Below are 21,614 nucleotides of genomic sequence, written 5' to 3'. Positions count from 1 at the left end.
TTACACTCCGTCTGCCAGCGTTTTCTTTAAATGTAAGGCAGCGTCTACAGAAGTGGAGTTGGTTCACCACCAAAAACACCAACAGCCTGTTTCCAACAAACAGTGGAAACACATCACAGGATTTCCTCAATATACGTCTGTCAGTCTGAGAGCAGGGCTGCTTAGCTGCACTCCTTAAAACATGATTCATTCATCCGACACATTTTTTAATAATAATGTTAGCACGATTATATGCAGAGTTGTGTGCGTGTGTGTGTGTGTGTGTGTAGCAGAGATGAATTGGCTCTCAGTTCTCTGCAGCAGATTGGAGTTGGTGGTGTTTCAAATCTGCCTCAGCACCTGTTAACAGGATGATGCCTCACTCTGAAGAGTTCAGCTCCAAAATCACATCTCCTCCATTTTAAAAAAGGCTGGATAATGCAATCTGAACCAGACACAAGATGATGGCTGACGTGACAGGACGCTCTCGTGTTAACCCCTCGGAGACCAACAGATGTCAGTGCACCTCCTCAACATGGATGTCACACATCATGGTTACGGCACATTTCTTAAAGAACCATCATCAGGAGCTCTGAAGCTGGATTCAGAGTCCTCTTTCCACCAAGGGTGGGGTGGGGTGGGGGGGGTGGGGGGGGGGGTTGATGTCTGACCATCAGTGTTGGACAAGCTACTTTCCAGCTTGTAAAACTACATGTAGTTCAGTCTGGCAGTAGTTTGAACAAACTACATTTCTACCCCTGGAGAAACTATTGACCTTATTCTGAATTAGACAATATTCTGATTGGTGATTATTTACTGGAGTTGCTTTTAGAACATTCCTTTCATGTTCCCATTTTACATGTTATAGAGCAAAGATGGTTTATTGACACACGGCTGAGAGCACAACACTCTTTTTTAAAGGTTTTGACACAAAACAGTTTTTTCGCAACTTGTTTGGTAAATTGGGACAGTAGGTTTGGTATTTTGGGACACAGGCTTGTGGTATGGGATATTGCATGGAGCTACAATTACATTAAAAAAAAGACATGAATATATTACTTAATTATGTATATTAGGCCTATAGCCTATTATGTTTATGTTGTGTATTGTTTATATTCTTGTGATTTGGTTACAATATACCAATTATTTCAATAAACAGCAAATTTAATAGCCTAACACATATTGTGAGCAGACTATTGACCTCAGGAGAAGCAAGCGTGTTTTTTAAAATACTTTATTTTTTTTCATATTTTGTTAAATATATCCATCCATCCATCCATCCATTTTCATCCGCTTATCCGAGTCCGGGTCGCGGGGGCAGCAGTCGGAGCAGGGATCCCCAGACTTCCCTCTCCCCGGACACTTCCTCCAGCTCTTCCGGGGGGACCCCAAGGCGTTCCCAGGCCAGCCGAGTGACGTAGTCACTCCAGCGTGTCCTGGGTCTTCCCCGGGGCCTCCTCCCGGTGGGGCATGCCCGGAACACCTCGCGAGGGAGGCGTCCAGGGGGCATCCTATACAGGTGCCCGAGCCACCTCAGCTGGCTCCTCTCGATGTGGAGGAGCAGCGGCTCTACTCCGAGCTCCTCCCGGGTGACAGAGCTCCTCACCCTATCTCTAAGGGAGCGCCCCGCCACCCTGCGGAGGAAACTCATTTCGGCCGCTTGTATCCGGGATCCCGTTCTTTCGGTCATGACCCAGAGTTCATGACCATAGGTGAGGGTGGGAACGTAGATCGACCGGTAAATCGAGAGCTTTGCCTTTCGGCTCAGCTCCTTCTTCACCACGACGGACCGATACAATGACCGCATTACTGCGGCCGCCGCACCGATCCGCCTGTCGATCTCGCGCTCCGTTCTCCCCTCACTCGTGAACAAGACCCCAAGATACTTAAACTCCTCCACCTGAGGCAGGAACTCTCCCCCGACCTGGAGGGTGCAAGCCACCTTTTTCCGGTCGAGAACCATGGCCTCGGACTTAGAGGTGCTGATTCTCATCCCAGCTGCTTCACACTCGGCTGCAAACCGCCCCAGTGCATGCTGAAGGTCCTGGCTCGAGGGAGCCAACAAGACCACATCATCTGCAAAAAGCAGAGATGAAATCAAGTGGCTCCCGAACCGTACCCCCTCCGGCCCTTGGCTGCGCCTAGAAATTCTGTCCATATAAATAATGAACAGAACCGGTGACAAAGGGCAGCCCTGCCGGAGTCCAACACGCACCGGGAACAGGTCTGACTTACTGCCGGCAATGCGAACCAAGCTCCTGCTCCGGTCATACAGGGACCGTACAGCCCTCAGCAGAGGGCCTCCGACCCCATACTCTCGGAGCACCTCCCACAGGATGCCACGTGGGACACGGTCGAAAGCTTTCTCCAAGTCCACAAAACACATGTGGACTGGTTGGGCAAACTCCCATGCACCCTCGAGCACCCTGCGGAGGGTGTAGAGCTGGTCCAGCGTTCCACGGCCAGGACGAAAACCGCATTGTTCCTCCTGAATCCGAGGTTCGACTATCGGCCGAATTCTCCTCTCCAGCACCCTGGAATAGACTTTCCCCGGGAGGCTGAGGAGTGTGATCCCCCGGTAGTTGGAACACACCCTCCGGTCCCCCTTTTTGAAGAGAGGGACCACCACCCCGGTCTGCCAGTCCAGAGGCACTGTCCCCGACTGCCATGCGATGCTGCAGAGGCGTGTCAGCCACGACAGCCCCGCAACATCCAGAGACTTGAGGTACTCAGGGCGGATCTCATCCACCCCCGGTGCCTTGCCACCGAGGAGCTTCCGGACTACCTCAGTGACTTCAGCTTGGGTGATGAATGAATCAACCTCTGAATCCTCAGCCTCTGCTTCCTCGACGGAAGGCGTGTCAGTGGGATTGAGGAGATCCTCGAAGTATTCCTTCCACCGTCCGACGATATCCCCAGTCGAGGTCAACAGCTCCCCTCCTCCACTGTAAACAGTGTTGGCGGAGCACTGCTTCCCCCTCCTGAGGCGTCGGATGGTTTGCCAGAATTTCCTCGAGGCCGACCGGTAGTCCTCCTCCATGGCCTCCCCGAACTTTTCCCAGACCCGAGTTTTTGCTTCCGCGACCGCCCGGGCTGCCGTCCGCTTGGCCTGCCGGTACCCGTCAGCTGCCTCGGGAGTCCCCCGAGCTAGCCAGGCTCGGTAGGACTCCTTCTTCAGCTTGACGGCATCCCTTACTTCTGGTGTCCACCACCGGGTTCGGGGATTACCGCCACGACAAGCACCGGAGACCTTACGGCCACAGCTCCGGACGGCCGTTAAATATAAATATATAAAATAAAGATAACTCATAACATAATAAGAGATAACACAATCGGACCTATTATAGGTCATATTCTACCTATATTAACCGCTGATTTGATATTCTGAAATGTACAAAGGTACCTGTTTTCCCTATACAGTATGTGTAAGAATTTCTTACTTTTAAGCATGTAAGATATGACTACACTATTGAAATATTTCAATATAAACCCAGAAACACTGTCCCAAATAACCTGAACATGCTGTCCCAAATTACCATACCACTATTGGTAATTTGGGACAGCAAGAAAATGTCCAAATTAAGAAAATGTAAACATCATCACAAAACAATGTTTGTTTATTTTAGTACACCAATGGGCCGGTGCATATTCTCATTTGCCCAGGTCATAGTATTTCAAAGGAGGTTAAATGGAAAGCAACTGGACTTAGTTATTTGTCTAGGAAGACGTTTCACCTCTCATCCAAGAGGCTTCATCAGTTCATGTAGCATCTGACCAGGCTGGGACTGGTCCAACTATCTGGTGTGGAGACTCACTATTTAACCTCTTGTGTGGGCGTTCACAAGGGTGATGATGTCACTGGTTCCCTTTTGTGCTCCAAGTGCCAACGACAGTCGTTTAAATGACTGTCTTTGATGGAAAGTGGTTTCGACTTCGTTAGTGCCTTATGTTGTTATAACGACAGTCGTTGGAGGCACTTACCACTTGTGAACAGTGGTTGTTCTTTGAGGCTAGATTGTTGAATCTCCTGGGAAGGGATGGAAGGGCAGCATTGTAAATTGGAGACAGTGGCGCCGCCAGGATTCAATTTCAATGTACGCACAGAAACGGCAAATAGGCTGCAACAATTTTTTTTTCGGGGGGGGGGGGGAGGGTCGCTGTGCCCATCATGCCACGTAGCAATGGGACTTGTCATAATATACTGCACAACTGAAAATATTGTTGCGACCCCGCAGTAATGTTGTTGTGATGTTTAAGTTGTGTGATTCCTGACTGACTGTGAATGTGTACGGGCAGGTAGGGTATGGTTGGATGAGAAGCTGAGGGGCCGGGGTGAGTGTGAGGAAGACAGTGTGTGTAGGTGAGTGAGGAGGAGCAGAGGAAGAAGTGAGAGCTGTCAGATAAGTTTGTGTTATGTTGTTGTAGTTACGTCGGGTCGGACGCTACAATATCAATAACAACATGTGCTTAACATAGACGTCGGACGCGAAATAGCCGCGGAGCGGAGCCAGTTTCCTTTCGGTGCCGTTAACCGACTGTGCCAGATGCGCCAGAGCGCGCACCTCTGTGCCAGGCTCGCGCTCTGCAGCGGTTTGTGTTGATTCATCTTAACAGAGCGCGTGAGAGATTAACACACACAGGCTACACACATACGGGCTACACATACCCACAGACACACAGCTGATGGGCCGAGGCTCCCCCAGTGGGGGCTCAACCTGGAATCGGCGCTTATGAGTCCATAATCGCGGTGCAGACGAGTGAGTTTGGAGCTAGAGAGGAGAGACCTTCATTATCGCTGCTCTGCTGCGTGTTTGTGATGGTGGGTTTGGATCTCTCTTTTTTTTTTTTAAATGCCTGGAAAAGGCTCAACTGTCTTTTTGACATTTCTATACTGGACCAGGCGTAATCATCACATAGCGGTAGTGTAAATAGGCGCCAGAAATCAAAAAGAGACAGATGACATGATGTAAACGACAATCACTGGCTTTTACGTTAGGCTTCCACTGATTGGTTTAACAATCAATGAACTCAGCACGTTTAGCCTGTTACAAACAACAAGCGTCTTTATCACACCCGCTCAAAATAAACAAAATTGCTTCTTTTTTTTTCCACCTATGAAAAAAATTGTACGCACAGTGCGTACAGGATTCCGGCTGGCGGCGCCACTGATTGGAGATAGGTGGTGTCTGAGACCCCCTCCCCTGTTGAGGGATGGTTTCTCTGCTTTTACATAGATGGCTTCTTTAACTCCTCTTTCAAACCATCTGTCCTCTCTGTCTAGGATTTGGACATTGCTGTCCTCAGAGGAGTGGGCTTTCTCCTTGAGATGTAAATGGACAGCAGAGTCCAGTCCTGAGGAGTTTGCTCTCCTGTGTTGGGCCATGCGTTTATATGCAGTGGTTGTTTTGTTTCTCCAATGTAGAGGTCTTTGCATTCCTCGTTGCATTGGACTGCATACACCAGATTGCTTTTGTGGGTGTGTGGTGTTTTGTCCTTGGGATGTACCAGTCTCTGTCTGAGTGTGTTGCTGGGTTTGAAATACACAGGGATACGGTGTTTGTTAAAGATCCTCCTGAGTTTTTCTGATATCCAGAAAAACTCCAATATAAACCCATATCCGTCCAAAGGAATGTATCAGCACCTTTACAGTAACTTTGCCATGGCCCATTCAAGGCAAGTGGAAGCAATGTTTTTCCTTATCTGTCCCAAATTACCTGATGTCCCAATATACCTGAATTCACCCTACAATTGAAGGTTGGAGCGAGAGCGGCCAAGCGTGAGTGCGACACCTACTGGCCGTGAGGAATTAAACATGTAGCTAACCCCTTTACTGTAAATGTCACGTTCCCTACCTGCACAGGTAAAACAAACTGTAGGATAGACAGACAGATCCTGTTGCCTGTTTCAGTTTCCTCTCCTCTCTCCTGTTGTCACACTACAGATCAGCATGATTCAGTTGTGTGTGGGCTCTGCAGTGACCTGACAGTGTGGTCAGGGTGAGCTGCAGCTGCTGTGCTGCTTGTTTTGTTGCTTACTTACCGGCTTGTTGTTTCATTGTTGTTGTTGTTGTTGTTGTTGTTGACGGTTCTGGTTTCTCCAGTTGGAGCTAAATGGGGCCTGGCAGACTGTGGTGATGACTGTGACCAGGACAGATTGTCCCATATGATTCATCAGCACAATCATACATCCACTGCTTGTCTGTGTGTGTGTGTGTGTGTGCGTGTGTGTGTGCGTGCGTGTGTGCGTGCGTGTGTGCGTGTGGGCAAGTACAGTGTGTGTATTGTCAGTGGGTGGATGCACCTTTATGTGTGTGTGTGTGTGTGTGTGTGTGTGTGTGTGTGTGTGTGGGCATTAGCGTGTGTGTATGTGTGTATCATGTGGGAGGAAGGTAGGATGTGTGTGTGTGTGTGTGTGTGTGTGTGTGTGTGTGTGTGTGTGTGTGTGTGTGTGTGTGTGTGTGTGTCTGCCAGCCATCAGAGGTTGTGTCCTGTGTTATGAGTCGTGAGCTGTTCAGACTAATTACATTAGGACGGACAGGACTGGAGACCGATTAAGGATTTACAGAAAAAGGACTCTGTCCTCCAACATCCTACATATTTCAGGATGCACATCACATTGTTTCAATTCAATAACACGTCAATCACAAAAAGAGATTAGACCCGACACCGCTGCCAGTGCACCAGTAGATGACAGGGTCTTATTCTTCAAGAGGCGTTTGTTTGTCAGTCAGTAAGGTTGAAGCTATTATTACTGTTTCTATTGATGAGGAAAAGTTCTGCTGTGACCTTTTTAGTGACAGGTTACAGAGCTGAATAGTGTGTCTTTCTAGACTCTAGAGGTGGTGTGGCTGTAAGAAAAAAAGAGAAATGGGATATTCTCATTTGTTTTGTCACCTGACTCACCGTGTGTTTTGCACAACAAGATTGCGGTGATTCAGGTAATAGCAAATAGTTTTACAAGAAGTTATTACAAGAATTACATGTGTGAGGGGTGTCATACCCCTCAAATAGAAATTTTATTTGTCATACAGGCTGAAATAAAAACCCATTAAAACTAAACGTCAGGTTTATTTTACAAATTTGCCCTTACAACCTCAAACTAATGAAAGAAATGGTGACTGTTCTGAAAATGAATGAATAACAGATTTGTAAAAGTAGTCACTCCCCTGATGTAATTTTGCTTTAATACGTAACAGCAATCGGTCTATTTGGACATGTGTCTGCTGGCATTCTTCCTTGAAGAATTGTTCAAGTTCAGTCAGATTCGGTGGTGAGTGGTGATAGACTTCTCTCTTCAAGTCCATCCACAGATTTCCCATTGGATTTAAGTCAGGACTCTGACTTGGCCACTCAAAGACATTCACCTTCCCATCTAACAGCCACTGCATTGTTCTTTTGCCGGTACGTTCAGGATCATCGTCATGTTGGAAGGTGAATGACCTGCCCATCTTCAGCTGTCTGGCAGAGGCACACAGGTTTTCTTCAAGGTGTACTTGGTGGCATCCATTTTCCCTTCAATCCTGAAGAGAAACATCCCAAAAACATAACAATCTTTATCTCATCTGACCAGAAAATCTTTTAACACATGGTAGCAGAATCATCCAGGTGTTGTTGTTTTTTTTCAACTTAAAGGAGACATATTCTGCACCTTTTCCACAAATTGAAACAGTTCCCAGGTGTCTTAAAGACATGTCTGTGACATGCTTTGGTCAAAATCCCCCAAGGATCAAACATCCCAGCTCTTTTCATCCTCTCTAAACAGCCCTGTTCACAACGGCTGCTTTCAGTGTCTGTCCCTTTAAATGCAAATGAGCGGCTGCTCACTCTGCCCCGCCCCCTTTACCGGTACCAGTAGGTGGGGTGGTATTATGCAAATTCGAAAACTAATGACATCATTAGATGACAACTGAGCGAACGGCTGGTAAAAACCACATGGATTTTAACCTAGGGAGCCTGAACATTACAGATCTTTTTCAGTTCTCACATTTTGGGGGCCAGAAGGCAAGACAAACACCCAAATATGTTAAAGAGTCATTCCCATAATATGTCCCATGAGTGTTGACAAAAGGTTTTGGGGGGGTATGATGTCTTTCTATAGGCTCTGTATGCTTGGTCCTTACAGCAGCAGCAGCCAGGGGTTGAACCTGAGGATCCTGGAGATGTCTGAACATGACATCATGTGATGTCATTAGCCCACGATAAGAAAGTGAGCCTCCTGGATCTCATGGCGTGTGTGTTTTCTGTGTGTCACCCAGACTACCCTCACGGTATCAGGCTGACGTCAGCGAACCCCGGAGGAGAGAGGAAGGTGCTGATCGTCTTCACGGCTCCGAGCCAGCAGGACCGAGCGCGCTTCACCTCCGACCTCCGGGAAAGCATCGCCGAGGTGCAGGACATGGAGAAGTACAGGGTGGAGTGTGAGTACGCTGCTGACTGTAGTAGTGACAAAGCTGCTGTTGTACCTGTGTATACAACAAATCGCCTTCTTATTTACAACTACTTCCGGGTAGAAAACCAGCATGAGAACAATAGTGACGGACGAGAGTTATATCTAATTTTTCATGTCACTATATCGGCGTTAAGACTAATCTGATGTTTGTAAAGTTTATAAAACCAATGATTGGACAAACATTACTATTTCTGTGTGCACATTTTGTAATTAGTCATGGTTATCATAGATTAGCCGGGCTAACGGTTAGCTACCTGTTTAACTTTAATAACTCAGTGACTCAATAAACGCTCCATGAAAAAATATTTTCTCCAGCGGATATCTGAGTTCCAACATGACTGAGCTAACTGGAGTAGTTTCATGTCGTGTCCCACAACGGGAGGGTTTTAACAGCTGACGTCCTGCTGTTAGCTTAGCTACCGCCGTTAGCTTAGCTACCGTTAGCTGTCCCTGTCAGCTGAGCCACTGATGCTTTCTAGACACTGTGATTCCCCCAAACTGAATAAATACGACACATAGCAACACAAAACACACACACACAGAAATAGTAATGTTTCTTCAATCATTTCAGATTTGTCTAAATGGTGATAGGGCGTGAAAAATATGATATATAGCTAAACTCTTGTTCGTTACTGATTTGATTTGATTTGATTTGATTTATTTATTTAGCACAATTTTAAAACAGTGCAAGGAGAGAACAAAGCCTAGGAGGCTTGTACAAAGTTCCACTCCCATCATCATAGAATTACATTAACTCAAGATAAACAATGAGAAATACAGGAAAATAAAATTAGAAATGAAACAATAAAATGTACAGTGCAACATAGAAAGACTATGAAACACAAACAAACAAAACTACTGTTCTCATTAAAATTATGTCCTGGTTTTCTACCCGGAAGTAGTTATAAACGGGAGCGTACCTATGTTCCCCGGTCCCGTTTTCTGAAAAAGGGTCCTATGTTCCCCGTTTTCCCCAAAAAGGGTCCTATGTTCCCCGGTCACAATACATACTGGGGAACATAGGACCTTTTTTCAAAAAAAGAGTCCTATGTTCACTGTTGTTGGTTGATTGACTCTCTCTGTCTGGCCTGTAGCCTCTACCTGGTCTTTTTACTAAACGTAACCAACTCCTTTCTTCATTGCCTAAACCCAACAAATAGGACAATTACACTTCTCACTTAAAAATAGGCAAAAATTGCATGTTCCCCTGGTCCTTTTGGGGAAAAGCAGGGAACATAGGATCCGTTTTCTAAAAAAGGGTTCTATGTTCCCCGGTCCAGACACAGCGGGAACATAGGACCCGGGGAACATAGGGATGATCCCGTTCTAAACAACAAGGCGACATTCGGTCCATATGTTTGTAGTAATGATCTTTCCCTCCATCACTCCCTCCAGCCGAGCTGGAGAAGCAGAAAGGCGTGATGCGCCCGGGCATGCTGACAGGGGGAGGACCTGGAGGCATGGGCTCGCAGGGGGGCGGCGGCAACGGCGGAGGCGGGTCCATGAAGAGCGAGGTGGTGAACGGCACCTTGGGTAGGCCGAGCCTCGACGACACGTACGCCTCGGTGGACGGACTCAAACGCACGGCGCTCAGCTCCTCGTTGAGAGACCTCTCAGACACAGGTCAGGGCGTGAGACAGGAAGTCACAGTTGTTGTTTTTTTTCACCTGTAAAACAACAGTTGTCCTTGGCGACGCCATTTTTTAAAAATATCATGACTCACTGACTGCTAATTTTCATCTGTGCTCATGTGCAACAGATGAAACAGTGTTGCAAGCTAAAATGGTAATGTAATACACCGGGAGGCGCTGTGGGGTGGTGCTGTGGTGCTCTGTCTCCACCTAGTGGCCAGCTACAGAAAATACATGTTCACATTCAATGGTTTTACTGTACCAACTGCAGTTGATTAATAAGAACTGGTATTTATGTAAGGTATTTTATTACAGATATCAAGAAAATAACAAGATGGGTAATTTTATCAACACTGAGAGCTATCAAGTTATAAAAAGAATATCAGATGTAATATTGCTCAATTAAATAACTTAGACCAAGTTTTACCATAAAATATTAGTACCATTACTTAAACAAACACTTAATTTGTACCATAGCACCATATTGTATGAGTTGGTCATCTAAATATTGCAAAGTAACTACTGTGAAACCTAGTGTAGTAGGTTCAATATATATCTATCTATCTATCTATCTATCTATCTATCTATCTATCTATCTATCTATCTATCTATCTATCTATCTTCTATCTATCTATCTATCTATCTATCTATCTATCTAGGATGTGCTTAGCTTATCTTAGCATAAAGACAGGAAGACTCTGTCCAAGGTTCAGAAATACTTCACCTCAGATAAAACTCATGAAGCTGATGAACATGTTGTATCCTGTTGGTCTAACCAGTAGCCTACACAAACAGAAAGGATGGGCGTCACGTGTTGGAACATTTTTTTTTTTTTTGACAAACCAAATTTTAACCCTGCCTCATTCTGATTGGGTAACAGGGAAGCGAGGTCGTAGGAACAGTGTGGGGTCATTGGACAGTACCATAGAAGTAAGTTGGACGGGGCAGGGCTGAGAGCATGCAGCACGCTATGGCAGCATGTCACACACCCCGCTAACTGCATGTTTGACTCCTAACAGCTTGTTTGTGAAAAGATATGTGAGTGTGCTGTGATGTTTCATCAGTCAGGTGGCTGAAACATGGCTTTTTCTTTTCTGCTTGACTCCGCAAGTGTCACGTCATCAGAAATCTTAATGTGTCTTTGGAGAAGCATCATTCCCACTTTACAAGTTTAAATTCGATTTTTTTTTCTTCTTCTTCCTTTTTTTTTAAAAAGCATTTTCACAATTTCATTAGATAGTTTATATAGAGACAGAAACAATGGGAAAACAGAGAAAAAGCATTATGGCATGAAACAATGGTTCTCCAGCAAATTAACCTCTGCACTACCAGGAGCCAAAATGCCCAATAACATCTGGTTTTGTCTAGGGAACCATCAACATTCACACCAGGGTCACATGACTCTGCAGTACACATGTGTTTATTAGCTCCAGTGGAGCTCATACATGATGATGTATGATGTAAATGAATTTGCTCATTTTTGCCCCTTGTCCTGCTGGAAACACAGCCACTGTATGCATGCATGTAAACACACAATTACTCATGTGGTTGTGTGTCCTCTCAGACAAACTTGATTGGCAGTAGGAAGCAGTCAAGCTGCCTTTATTATCCAATTAACCATGTTTAAAACACCTGATTTATTTATTGGTTTACGATTCTTTGTTTTTGTGGACCTCATGTATTCTTCATCTGTGTGTGTGTCCTGAAATCTGCCTGGATTTACATTGTTGTTGTTCATCTTTCATTGAAAACTGGATATTTTCTACAGCTACATGGAAAGTGTTGTTGTGAAAGCTTGTTATATAAGATCTCCCATGTAATTTAAAAATGAACAAGATGAGTAACATGTGATAAGATATTTTGGAATGTAATCATGTGACTTTGTTAGTTTTTTATTTTTATTTCTAAGTTTCTAATTTCTGTTTCATTCTTTTTCCTTATCATTTTGTTCTTTGCTCCCTCTCTTATCAAACCCTCCTCCTCCTCCTCTCAGGGTTCCATCATTAGCAGCCCTCGGCCTCACCAGCAGCGCCCCCTGCCTGCTGGAGGTCTCTCCTACAGCCCGATGATGGTCCCTTCATCTCCAGCAGCTTACCGGCCACACCGCCCTACTCAGAGCCCCGGTACAGGGGTGGGGGGTGGGCCGGGGCTCTGTCACAACCAGGGAGGGGTGACCACCTCCCCTCTCGTGAGCGGGGGAGGGGCTGGGGGCGGCGGCGGGATGGCAGGTGTGGGAGGCCCGACTGGCGGCCTGCTGGGGAACTTCTTCGGCAGCCGCAGAGGCAAGGTTCCTGGTCCCCTGTCGATGACGTCACCGTCTCCTCAGGGTCCCCCGAGTCCCCTGATGATATCGTCGCCCCCCCATTACCCCGCCCCCGCGCCTCCCATCCCCCACCCATCCTCCCCTTCCCCGTGCCCCTCCCCATCGGCCAACCTCGGCCAGTCGGACTCGGGAGGAGTTGGAGGGGGAGGAGGTACGGGAGGGGGACCGTCCAAGCTCCAGGCTTTGCACGCTCAGTATTGCCACGGCAACAGTGGAGGAGGCGGAGTCAGTGTCACTGGGCACCAACAGCAGCAGCAGCAGACGCCGCCCCCACCCTACCACCATCACCACCGCTACCACATGCAGAGCGTCCCGCAGCACCACGCCCTCTCGCACAGGTTCTCCGGCCCGCGGCGGCAGGGCCCGCCCGGCTGCGCTCCCTCTCATACCCAGCAGCATCAGAGGCTGCAGCACGGCGCCGCCCAGCACCAACGCTACAATATGGGCACGGGCTTCAGCACGCCCCCTCCGCTGTCCCCGCACTCCCCCATCACCCCTACCACCCCACACGGACTCTACCACTCGCACCCCGCGGCGGGCCGGCCGGGCGGCGGCGCCAAGCTCCCCTTGACCATCTCGCACTCTCAGCCCCACCCCCACGCTCACACGCACTCGCACAACCACGCCGTGCACACACACTCCCCGCTCAGCCCCTCCCCCTCCGCCTCCCCCTCCACCCACTTCATCTTCTCCACCCCGCCGCCCCAGACGCCCTCGGCGCGCCTCGTCACCCAGAACCCTCCGCAGCCTTGTTACGCCCCTCAGTATCCGCCCCTCTCCTCCATCCCGCCTCCCCCTCCGCACTCCCCCTTGCCTCCCCCTTCGACCGCCCCGCTCTCGCCACACCCGGGGGCGGGAGGGGGGCAAGGGGGCGGACCCAAATCGAAACCCGTCAGCCGGATCAGCACGGTTGTGTGAGACGTCAGAAGCCGAGGACAGTGGTCCGCCACCCCGCCATGAGCCACCGGGGAGCAGGAGGGAGGAGGAGCAGGAGGGGGAGGAGAGGAGGAGGAGGTGGGGGAGGACAGATGCAGGTGTATCAAAGTGGCCGCTTGGTGAGAAGGAGAGCACTGAGAGCGGGGAAGAGGAAATTACTCAGCCTGTGTTATTTTCACATCCACTTCCCCCGCAGGTAGAAAGACTCACACGCGTTCTGAAAGATGTCTGTGGGGTCATTTGTTCCCTACAGGGGCAAATCCTGCCCACGGAGCACCAAGACCAGAAATCACTAATATAGTTCTGTGGTCTTGGTGAAAAGCTCCTCATCTTCCCTTTGTAGAGCCCTGCTGAGGTGGCCTGGACTCAAGAGGACTTGTTTGTAGTTCTTCATTGACAAAGGACGTGTTTGTGTCATGTTGTGAGTTTGTGAGTCGCTGTAGTGGACAAATGGTTCAGGGACCAGACGTGAAGGGAACAGTGCCTGAGATTTTAACACGAGGGTTAGCGCTCGATGCTAACGCCATGTACAGTGCTGGTTGAAGGGACAGTTCAGGTTTGTAGGAAGCCTGAGAACCAGAAGGAGACCTTTTTATTATATTCCAAAAATCCCACTTGTCTTGCACCAATTTGTTTTTTCGCACAAAAAGCACTTGTACCATTGTTTTGGATGTTGACATATTAACAAGCCATGAGGTGTTGCTGAGAAACAGAAGTGCTTAGCATTAATATGGTGCAGTTTCTGTGTCTTAGACAGGCTTGCATGACCTGTGCAATAGCTAATGAGTGTCAGTGTGTCTATGGTTACACTCCTATATGCAGGGGAGGGATTTGTTGTAATTTAAAGCCCCAATCCAGTGTGTTTTTGGCCATACAAAGTGCATTAAGGTGACAGATAACTCACTTTCTACGTGGACAATAAACTTTTTAAGAATTTAAATAAGCCATCAAAACAAAAACTGCAGATGTCTTTTTACCTTTTAGTTCTGCAAAAATGACTAAAATGCCTTTAGTGTTTGTGGATTACAGGGTTTCAGCAGGGGGCGCTGTACTGTTGTTTTGGAACGGGACTTGCAAATGGTGATGGTTGACATTTTGACATCGTCATTTTCCCAATAATTTATTATTATGCAGGGAGATTTATGTGGTAGTTTGTACTAAATCAGTGAATGCCCCCTTATTAGCTACCCTTGTTATATTAAAGTTTAAGCCTGAATTTTATAATATATGTCAACTGTATCTCATGCTCCATATTGTATGTGACACTCTATGTTGCCAGGCAGGGAGATTATGCTTAAAGGTGCCAAACAGGGTGCAGTCTGGGAAACAATGGCAAGCAGGGAGTCTTTTGGTTTGAATGGCTCATCTATGATGAAGCCAAGTCTATGATGAAGCCAATGAGATGGTACATCGTACAGTACCAAAATAAAGACCACAAGTCCCAGTCACTGAGTCATGCAAATGTTATTTCAGGGTACGTTAAACAAGATCTTCTTATAATGGAACACCTCAGACACATTCTTAGCACCAGAAACTAACTAAACTGGGAGGGGATTTGAATGATGTAGGTGTTATTTAGTTTAGAAAATCCAAATAGTAAATCCCCTTTTTAAAAGGTCTGCACTTGTCCGAAACCTATATAACTGAATTAGGCCTACTATATGTCTTGAACCTTGGCCACTCAGTCTATTGGAAGTGCTCCTCCTTTCCTCTGCAGTTCCATAGCAACTGGGAAATCATAGAAGCTCGGTAAACTGCAGCTTGGCACTTGACTGACCTGTGGGGACAACGCCATCAGTCAGTCAGTCAGTCAGTCAGTCACATCCTAGACTAGAATGGGATGGCCCCACTACTACGGTCAAGTCAAGCCAAAGGAAAGTGGTTAACTTCTCACCCAGTTGGAGATGTGTTGTTTTTTCTCAACAGGACGTGATATCTGTTAAATATTTCTGGCAAACAAAGTTTAATTCCACATTCAGCAAAATGGAGAGTAAGGTGCCTTGAGACATAAAGAAGGTCAACAACAAAATGTTGCTAACAAATAATTTTCAAGTACACTATTTAGAGACAATTCACCATCTAAATCAATTGTGTAATGACTGATCCTGCATCCCTTCACAGTAGAAAATACCTTGCCATTTCTTTAATCAGGCTGAAGGACCTAAGCCTGTCATCTCCCTCGTCATCGGAAAAAGACACAGAGGAACCTGAAAACTAAACTTAACCCCATCTTGACGGACTTGTTAACATACATCATGCAGCATCAAGCTAAAATGTCTTGAACAAACTCTACTTACACATTATTTTTGCACTTTAAGTTAAACCCTCCATGCCAGTATTCAAGTGTATTTTTTTCCTTTTTTTTCCTCATTTGATCAAGATCACCCGATGTCAGGGCAGGAAGCCCATGATGGCTGGTAAAAGGTTCCCCAACCACTTGAACTATTTTACCGACCATTTGTACTTTTTGACTAGAAATGAACCTCTCAGTGCTGGTTGCTTTCCTGTCAAAGTCTTTATCTAAATAACAACCAGTGTTTAACTGGTGGATAATGGGAAAGTCCTCTCATGATATGAATGCAAATATGACACAATAATAATGACACATTTCTAGTTTCCCTGTGATTACGTGAATGCGCCGACTGTAGATATTAACTGTACAGTGTGTTCTATTTTCAATGGGGCCAACAGCATCAATCTGTAACTGAGGTTCAGAATTGCTTGAATTAACAAAACGTATGCTCTAAAAACCACAAGTTCATCAGGGTTCTTCAGGCTATTTGGGCCATTCTTAAGCTTCCTCTTGAGAAAACAAAACAATGAAAACCCCTTACTGTTCTGTTTTTGTAATAGCTCTTTGTGATCAAGATTTGTGGCAATGATTTATAATCCATCATGGATGATCATCCGCTGGCATAGTTCCTCAGGGAACCATCCTAGGTCCCCTGTTGTTTTCAATCTGAAGAACCCCTTTGACTTTTTAGAGTGTGCTGCTGATATTATTATCAATATTGTTGTGTGACAAGCTTCTACTAACATAACGTACTCCTTGGGCTGTTTTGTATTATTAGCATTTTTAATTTTGTTATGTGCTTACAACTGTGAGATGATTTTTTTTTTTCCTTTTCTGATTTGGGCATCATAGATGTACTGAAATCTTTTAATTTTTAATATGTTAACAACAAAATTTTCTACAGAATTTTCTGTGACTAACATACAACAAACATACCCCAACCCCTGAAACATACACACCTGACACCTCCGAGTCATCATCATGAAGCCTCAGTGAAGCCTCTTGACAACCACTGAGTGGAAACAGACACTTCTGCCACCAAACAATCGATAAACAAACACCAAATAAACAATTCATGCTGAGCTGTGAGGAAATTTACAGTCACCTACAGAAACACTCAGTAGTCACAGTTACACCGTGTCTAATCCAGACTACGATGGTTAATTAAACACTTGAGATAACTAAACAAAGTTCTCAAGGAGCACCGGATCAAACCTACCTCGTAAGAGATTACACAACATTTCACTCTGTTCCACTGCATGCCCAAGTTAAAGCGAGAACATTCCCACTGGAGTTTCCACTTTAAAGCTCCATACCCATGTTTTTGCATGTTGCACTACAAATTGTATCTACTGTACACAACTACCTACTGTTGTACTCTAAGTTGTTTTTGTTTTTTTGTATTCGGCCATACTTTTGTTTCATTCTCAGTCTCTTTAAACAAAAATATATATTCTGCAGATGGGCAATCCATCACTGTCAAAATTTATTATTATTATTCAGCCCTTGTGGTTAAAGGCTGATGCATATCATGTCATTGTTCGCTGGAGGAACCTGCTAGGACCACAGGACACTTGCAGGTCTTGTTAACGACTAATTTTGTGTTTTTAACCAAACATTATTTGGAAATCTCTAACATTTGGTGCAGAATAAAAAACTTTTAAATCAAAAAAATTGAAGTTACCAAACTTTTTTTTATTCCTATATATTACGTCTGTGTTTTCTTATGTTGTTAATTCTGGGTCGGTTCATCAATGTGATCCATTCAGCTATCAATTTACAGCTGCAAGTGAATTGTCAGTGAAATAAAATCTGAAATCAATGATAGGAAGGTAGAAAATACATTTTAAACAAGTAAGTAATGTAAAGTATATGCAGTTCAAGAACATGCAAAAACTGAGGTATGGTCCTTTAAATAAACACTCAATCTAAATATGTTCTTTTTCTGCCCGAGTCTGCTCTCCACTATCAGTTTGCATGTGGTATTTATTACAGTATCTGCACTGAATGAAATTGTATTATAAACATGAATGTACATAACCATCGTTATATAAAAAATAACAATGTGAGTACTCATTTTGCTCGGCAGCAGGCAGTTTGTCTCTGGCTGGGGTTACACCAGGAACAGAAGATTTTTGATGCCTAGAGAAACAGATCTGGTCTGACAGCTGCAAGCAGAACAGGGGACATTTAAATAATAATAATAATAATAATAATGTATATCAGATCTGGTTCAAACAAAGTTAAAAATGTTGGGAATCTTCTGTTCCTGTGTAAAGGCAGTCTGTGTTGTGTGTATCTATACAAGGGCATGGACCAGTTGTATGTAACAACACAAGGGGCCGCTTTATGGAGTAATTCTTGTTTATAATGTAGAGCTAAGAGAGACTGGAATAGTCCTTGTAAAATTGTATGAGTACAGTGTCAAATATGTGTCAACAGAGATGACATTATTTTAAAAATTATGTATGGAAAATTTTAGCTGTGTATATAAATATATATTACTTGTACTTTGTTTTTGAAATTGCAGAGATATGGACAAAGTGGAAATATTTATTGCTCTAAAGATATAAAAATCTGTTCATGTTGATGGAAAGATGTGTCCTGTTTTGTTTGGTTGTTATGATCACATTTGCGCATTATATTATCGGTAATAGCTAAATAAAGCAGATTACCATCAATCACAGCATCCAGGAGGACGTCAACACCTTAAGAAATACATTTATTCACTTGATGGAAGATGTTTGATGGATGTCAATCTCATATCTGTTGAGTAGGCTGCTGAAATTGAGAAAGCTTGGCATTAAAGGTCCAGTGTGTAATAATTGGCATACTAGGTTTATTGGCAAAATCCATACTACACATGAATATATTTGTATAGCCTAAGTGCATAATCACTATAAAATAAAATTTGTTTGGTTTTCGTAGCCTTATATAATTCTTCTTTGTATAGCAAGGGTCTTGCTTTAGAAAGCGTCGCCATCTTGAGCCGCCATATTTGTACGGCAGCCCGAACAGAACATCCAGCCAGCCAGAAAGCGTGTTTCGTCAGTTTCGCGTTCATAAAATAACCAATAAAGAAGAAGGCGGAAGGAAAGAAGAAGGAGCAGGAAACAGCAGACGTATCGTACAAAGGGTTTAGATCTTCACCTCATCGCTCCATGCTCCTGAAATACTCCCAGTCGTACCAGTTGTGGCAAACTAGTTTTTTGGTCCTCGGAGGCCACCGTCACGACGGGAGGGGTGAGTGTGAGCGAGTGAATGCTGTAATCTAGAATCTGAATGCTAGATATCACCGTTTTACCCCCATTTTACACACTGGACCTTTAAGACAGGAAGCAGGGGTACAAAGTGTCTAGAAGGCTAATGCAGCTCACAGTAGATACTTTTTTATATAGGCTATATTTTTATTGCTGCTTAATATATTGCTTTACTCCTTTTATTACTTTTATTGTATGTGCCATTTTTACTGTAGGACTGGCTGGGGCACCGTTTGTTTACTATGGTCACTTCCGCCCCTCCCACACACCGCACTGATTCGCTTAGGGCACCGCCAATCAGAATTGCCATAGCTAACACACAGCCAATCAGAGTACCCGACTAGTCTACTCTCCCGACGCCCGACGAGCCCCGACTGAGCATGTTGAATCGGGCCCGACGAGACCCGACAGCTTCTGACGCTCCCCGACGCAGATGAACACACCAAACAGATGAGGACCCGGCGCCGTCCGACGAGACCCGACGAGACCTGACGCCCGACTGTCGGGCCGGTGTGTTCCTGGCTTACAACAACTCCATCTCATAACGTTCCGTTATTATTTCATAGCGTGGCGAACGTGCAGGTCACAACTTGTCCACCAGAGCATTTGAGTTGTTGGATTGTGTATTTGATGAGTTTGATGAGGGAAACCAAGAAATTCCTTTAGCCTTCATAGCGTAGCTCTGAGCAGCCTGCCGCTCCGCTCTGCCGTTCTAAAAATAGCTTACACCGACAAATAAAGGTAACGAACCTACTGCTATGACTATAGCAATTATGGCAATGGGCCAATTTGCCAAAATGTTGAACTATCCCTTTAAATGTGACATGTTCTAAATGGAAATTCTTCCAACTGGAAAATACTGTACCCCAACAAAATAGTAATGAAAATCATTCTGAAAACACATACCCTAAGAATATGAATCTTGCCAGTGGGTTGTGAAAATACCCTTTATTGGTCTACATTAAAAGGAATAGTTCACTTAAAATCTCACTTTTTGGCCATAAGCAGCCCCTTTCTATGGGGTACAGCCATCGAATTGGTAACTCTGTGAATATTATGTAGATTGAAAAATTTCAGTTGGCTTTTGACTGACATGGGGCCGAAACCATGCCATAAAGTGAGTTTTAATGTGAACTATTCCTTAAAGACAGTAACCTAACCATTTTTAGGTTGAAGATCACCTGTCTTAATCTCATATTAATGTTGATACTAATGAGTTTTTTGTTGTTGTATTTTTACCCTGGCAGGTGGACCAAGATGTTGTCAGGATGATAGATGAGGAAACCCTGTCAAAGTACATTCCTCATTTTGGAGACCGTTTGTTTGCCAAAAATGAAGCTAAAATTAAACTTCCAAGCTCTGGCCAAGCAACAGCAAGTTCATCAAATCATACTTGCTCTGGACTTGGTTTGGGAAACAAGAATGCTGCACGAAAAACAAGAAAAATAGAACTGGGTTGGATGAATTATCAAGATGTTTTTTTCAGGCAGGTTAGACGACCAACTGGTGGGGGCACAAGAGAGATCATTACCAGGAAAGATGACACTTTCAAAATTCTAGGAGATGGGGAGAAAATATTCTTTCCCAAGGGGAAATCTTCAAAAGGAAGAGTTGAGGACTTGGACTTCACACTTTGTGTTATGGGCTCAGAGGAGCCCTTAGATGGCACACTCACAGTTGGGGCGTTGAACGATACAACTTATAAAATACTCAGGTTGTACATTTGCTCAAAGAAAAGACAAAGTGATGATTCAGATTTAAGTGACTCATCAGCACAAGCCAAGTCACCAGAGAGATCCCAGGCAGCAGAGCCAGCCTCATTTATCAACCGTGTATAGAAAAGGTTCCACATTCTGGCGTAGGAATGAAACGAAAGTTACAGTTGTAACTACGGTTCTATGAGTCCCGGATGACCGCCAGAGGCGGTGCTTTAAGCACTGGATAACTCCGCCCGCGCTAGCGCATGTCGAGTACGAATAACAACAATGTCACCTGTGACCCCTGCATGACCCCCGGGAGGCTATATCTTCCGGTGTCAGCAGGCAATCGGCTCCCAAAATCTGCTCGTGAACGCGCGAGGATTCTGAGTGACAGAGCGCTCTGGCGGTCATCCGGGACTCATAGCACCGTAGTTACAACTGTAACTTTCGTTTTATTTCGTCCCTCCTGACCGCCAGAGGCGGTGCTTTAAGCACTGGATGACATATACCAACAGTGTCATGAAGAATCCCACAACCCACCTTACTGAAGAGAGGTCGAAGGCCCAGGGCAAAGGACCACGCCCAACGGGTGGGGAGCAGCAACATTAAGCCGGTAAAAGCGGTGGAAAGTACCCGGCGACGACCAAGAGGCTACAGAACAGATGTCATCCAGGGGTACGCCCCTCAGGGCAGCCCAGGACGTGGAGACACCGCGTGTGGAGTGGCATCTGACCCCCGCCGGCAATGCCCGACCGTTGATCCTGTAAGCACAAGAGATGGTGTCCACAATCCAATGAGAAAGGCGCTGTTTGGAGAGGGCACAACCCCTGGTACGACCCCCATAACAAACAAACAACTGTTCCGTCTGCCGCACATGTTCTGTAAGAGGCACACAGTCTTGGAATAAGTTACCACCACACATCAGAAACTGTGACAACTATTTAGTCTTTAAAAAACATCTCAAACATTGGTTAAAAACAAATCAGACATGCACTCATATAGTTTAAATACTGTTTAAAACTGATGTCTGTTCCCGGGCATGTA

General features: G+C 45.3%; 1 protein-coding gene across 6 annotated transcripts in view; it reads left to right on the top strand.

Annotated features, from left to right (window-relative positions):
• LOC146984030 (IQ motif and SEC7 domain-containing protein 1-like) overlaps positions 1 to 18,206 on the top strand; it is a 229,221-nt gene extending 211,015 nt beyond the window's left edge. For all 6 annotated transcript variants that reach the window (XM_085780855.1, XM_085780854.1, XM_085780858.1 and 3 more), the window contains 4 exons: positions 8,234 to 8,395; positions 9,823 to 10,050; positions 10,939 to 10,988; positions 12,052 to 18,206. In XM_085780855.1, the coding sequence (XP_085636981.1) occupies positions 8,234 to 8,395; positions 9,823 to 10,050; positions 10,939 to 10,988; positions 12,052 to 13,299 (1,688 nt within the window). In that variant the 3' untranslated portion in view covers positions 13,300 to 18,206. The remainder of the gene's footprint in view (positions 1 to 8,233; positions 8,396 to 9,822; positions 10,051 to 10,938; positions 10,989 to 12,051) is intronic.
• The last annotated feature ends 3,408 nt before the right edge of the window (positions 18,207 to 21,614 follow it).

The sequence above is a fragment of the Trachurus japonicus genome, chromosome 7 (assembly GCF_045865225.1).
Source record: "Trachurus japonicus isolate A0001 chromosome 7, Traja_1.0".
Taxonomy (NCBI): domain Eukaryota; kingdom Metazoa; phylum Chordata; class Actinopteri; order Carangiformes; family Carangidae; genus Trachurus; species Trachurus japonicus.
This window is presented reverse-complemented; position numbering and strand designations above follow the sequence as displayed.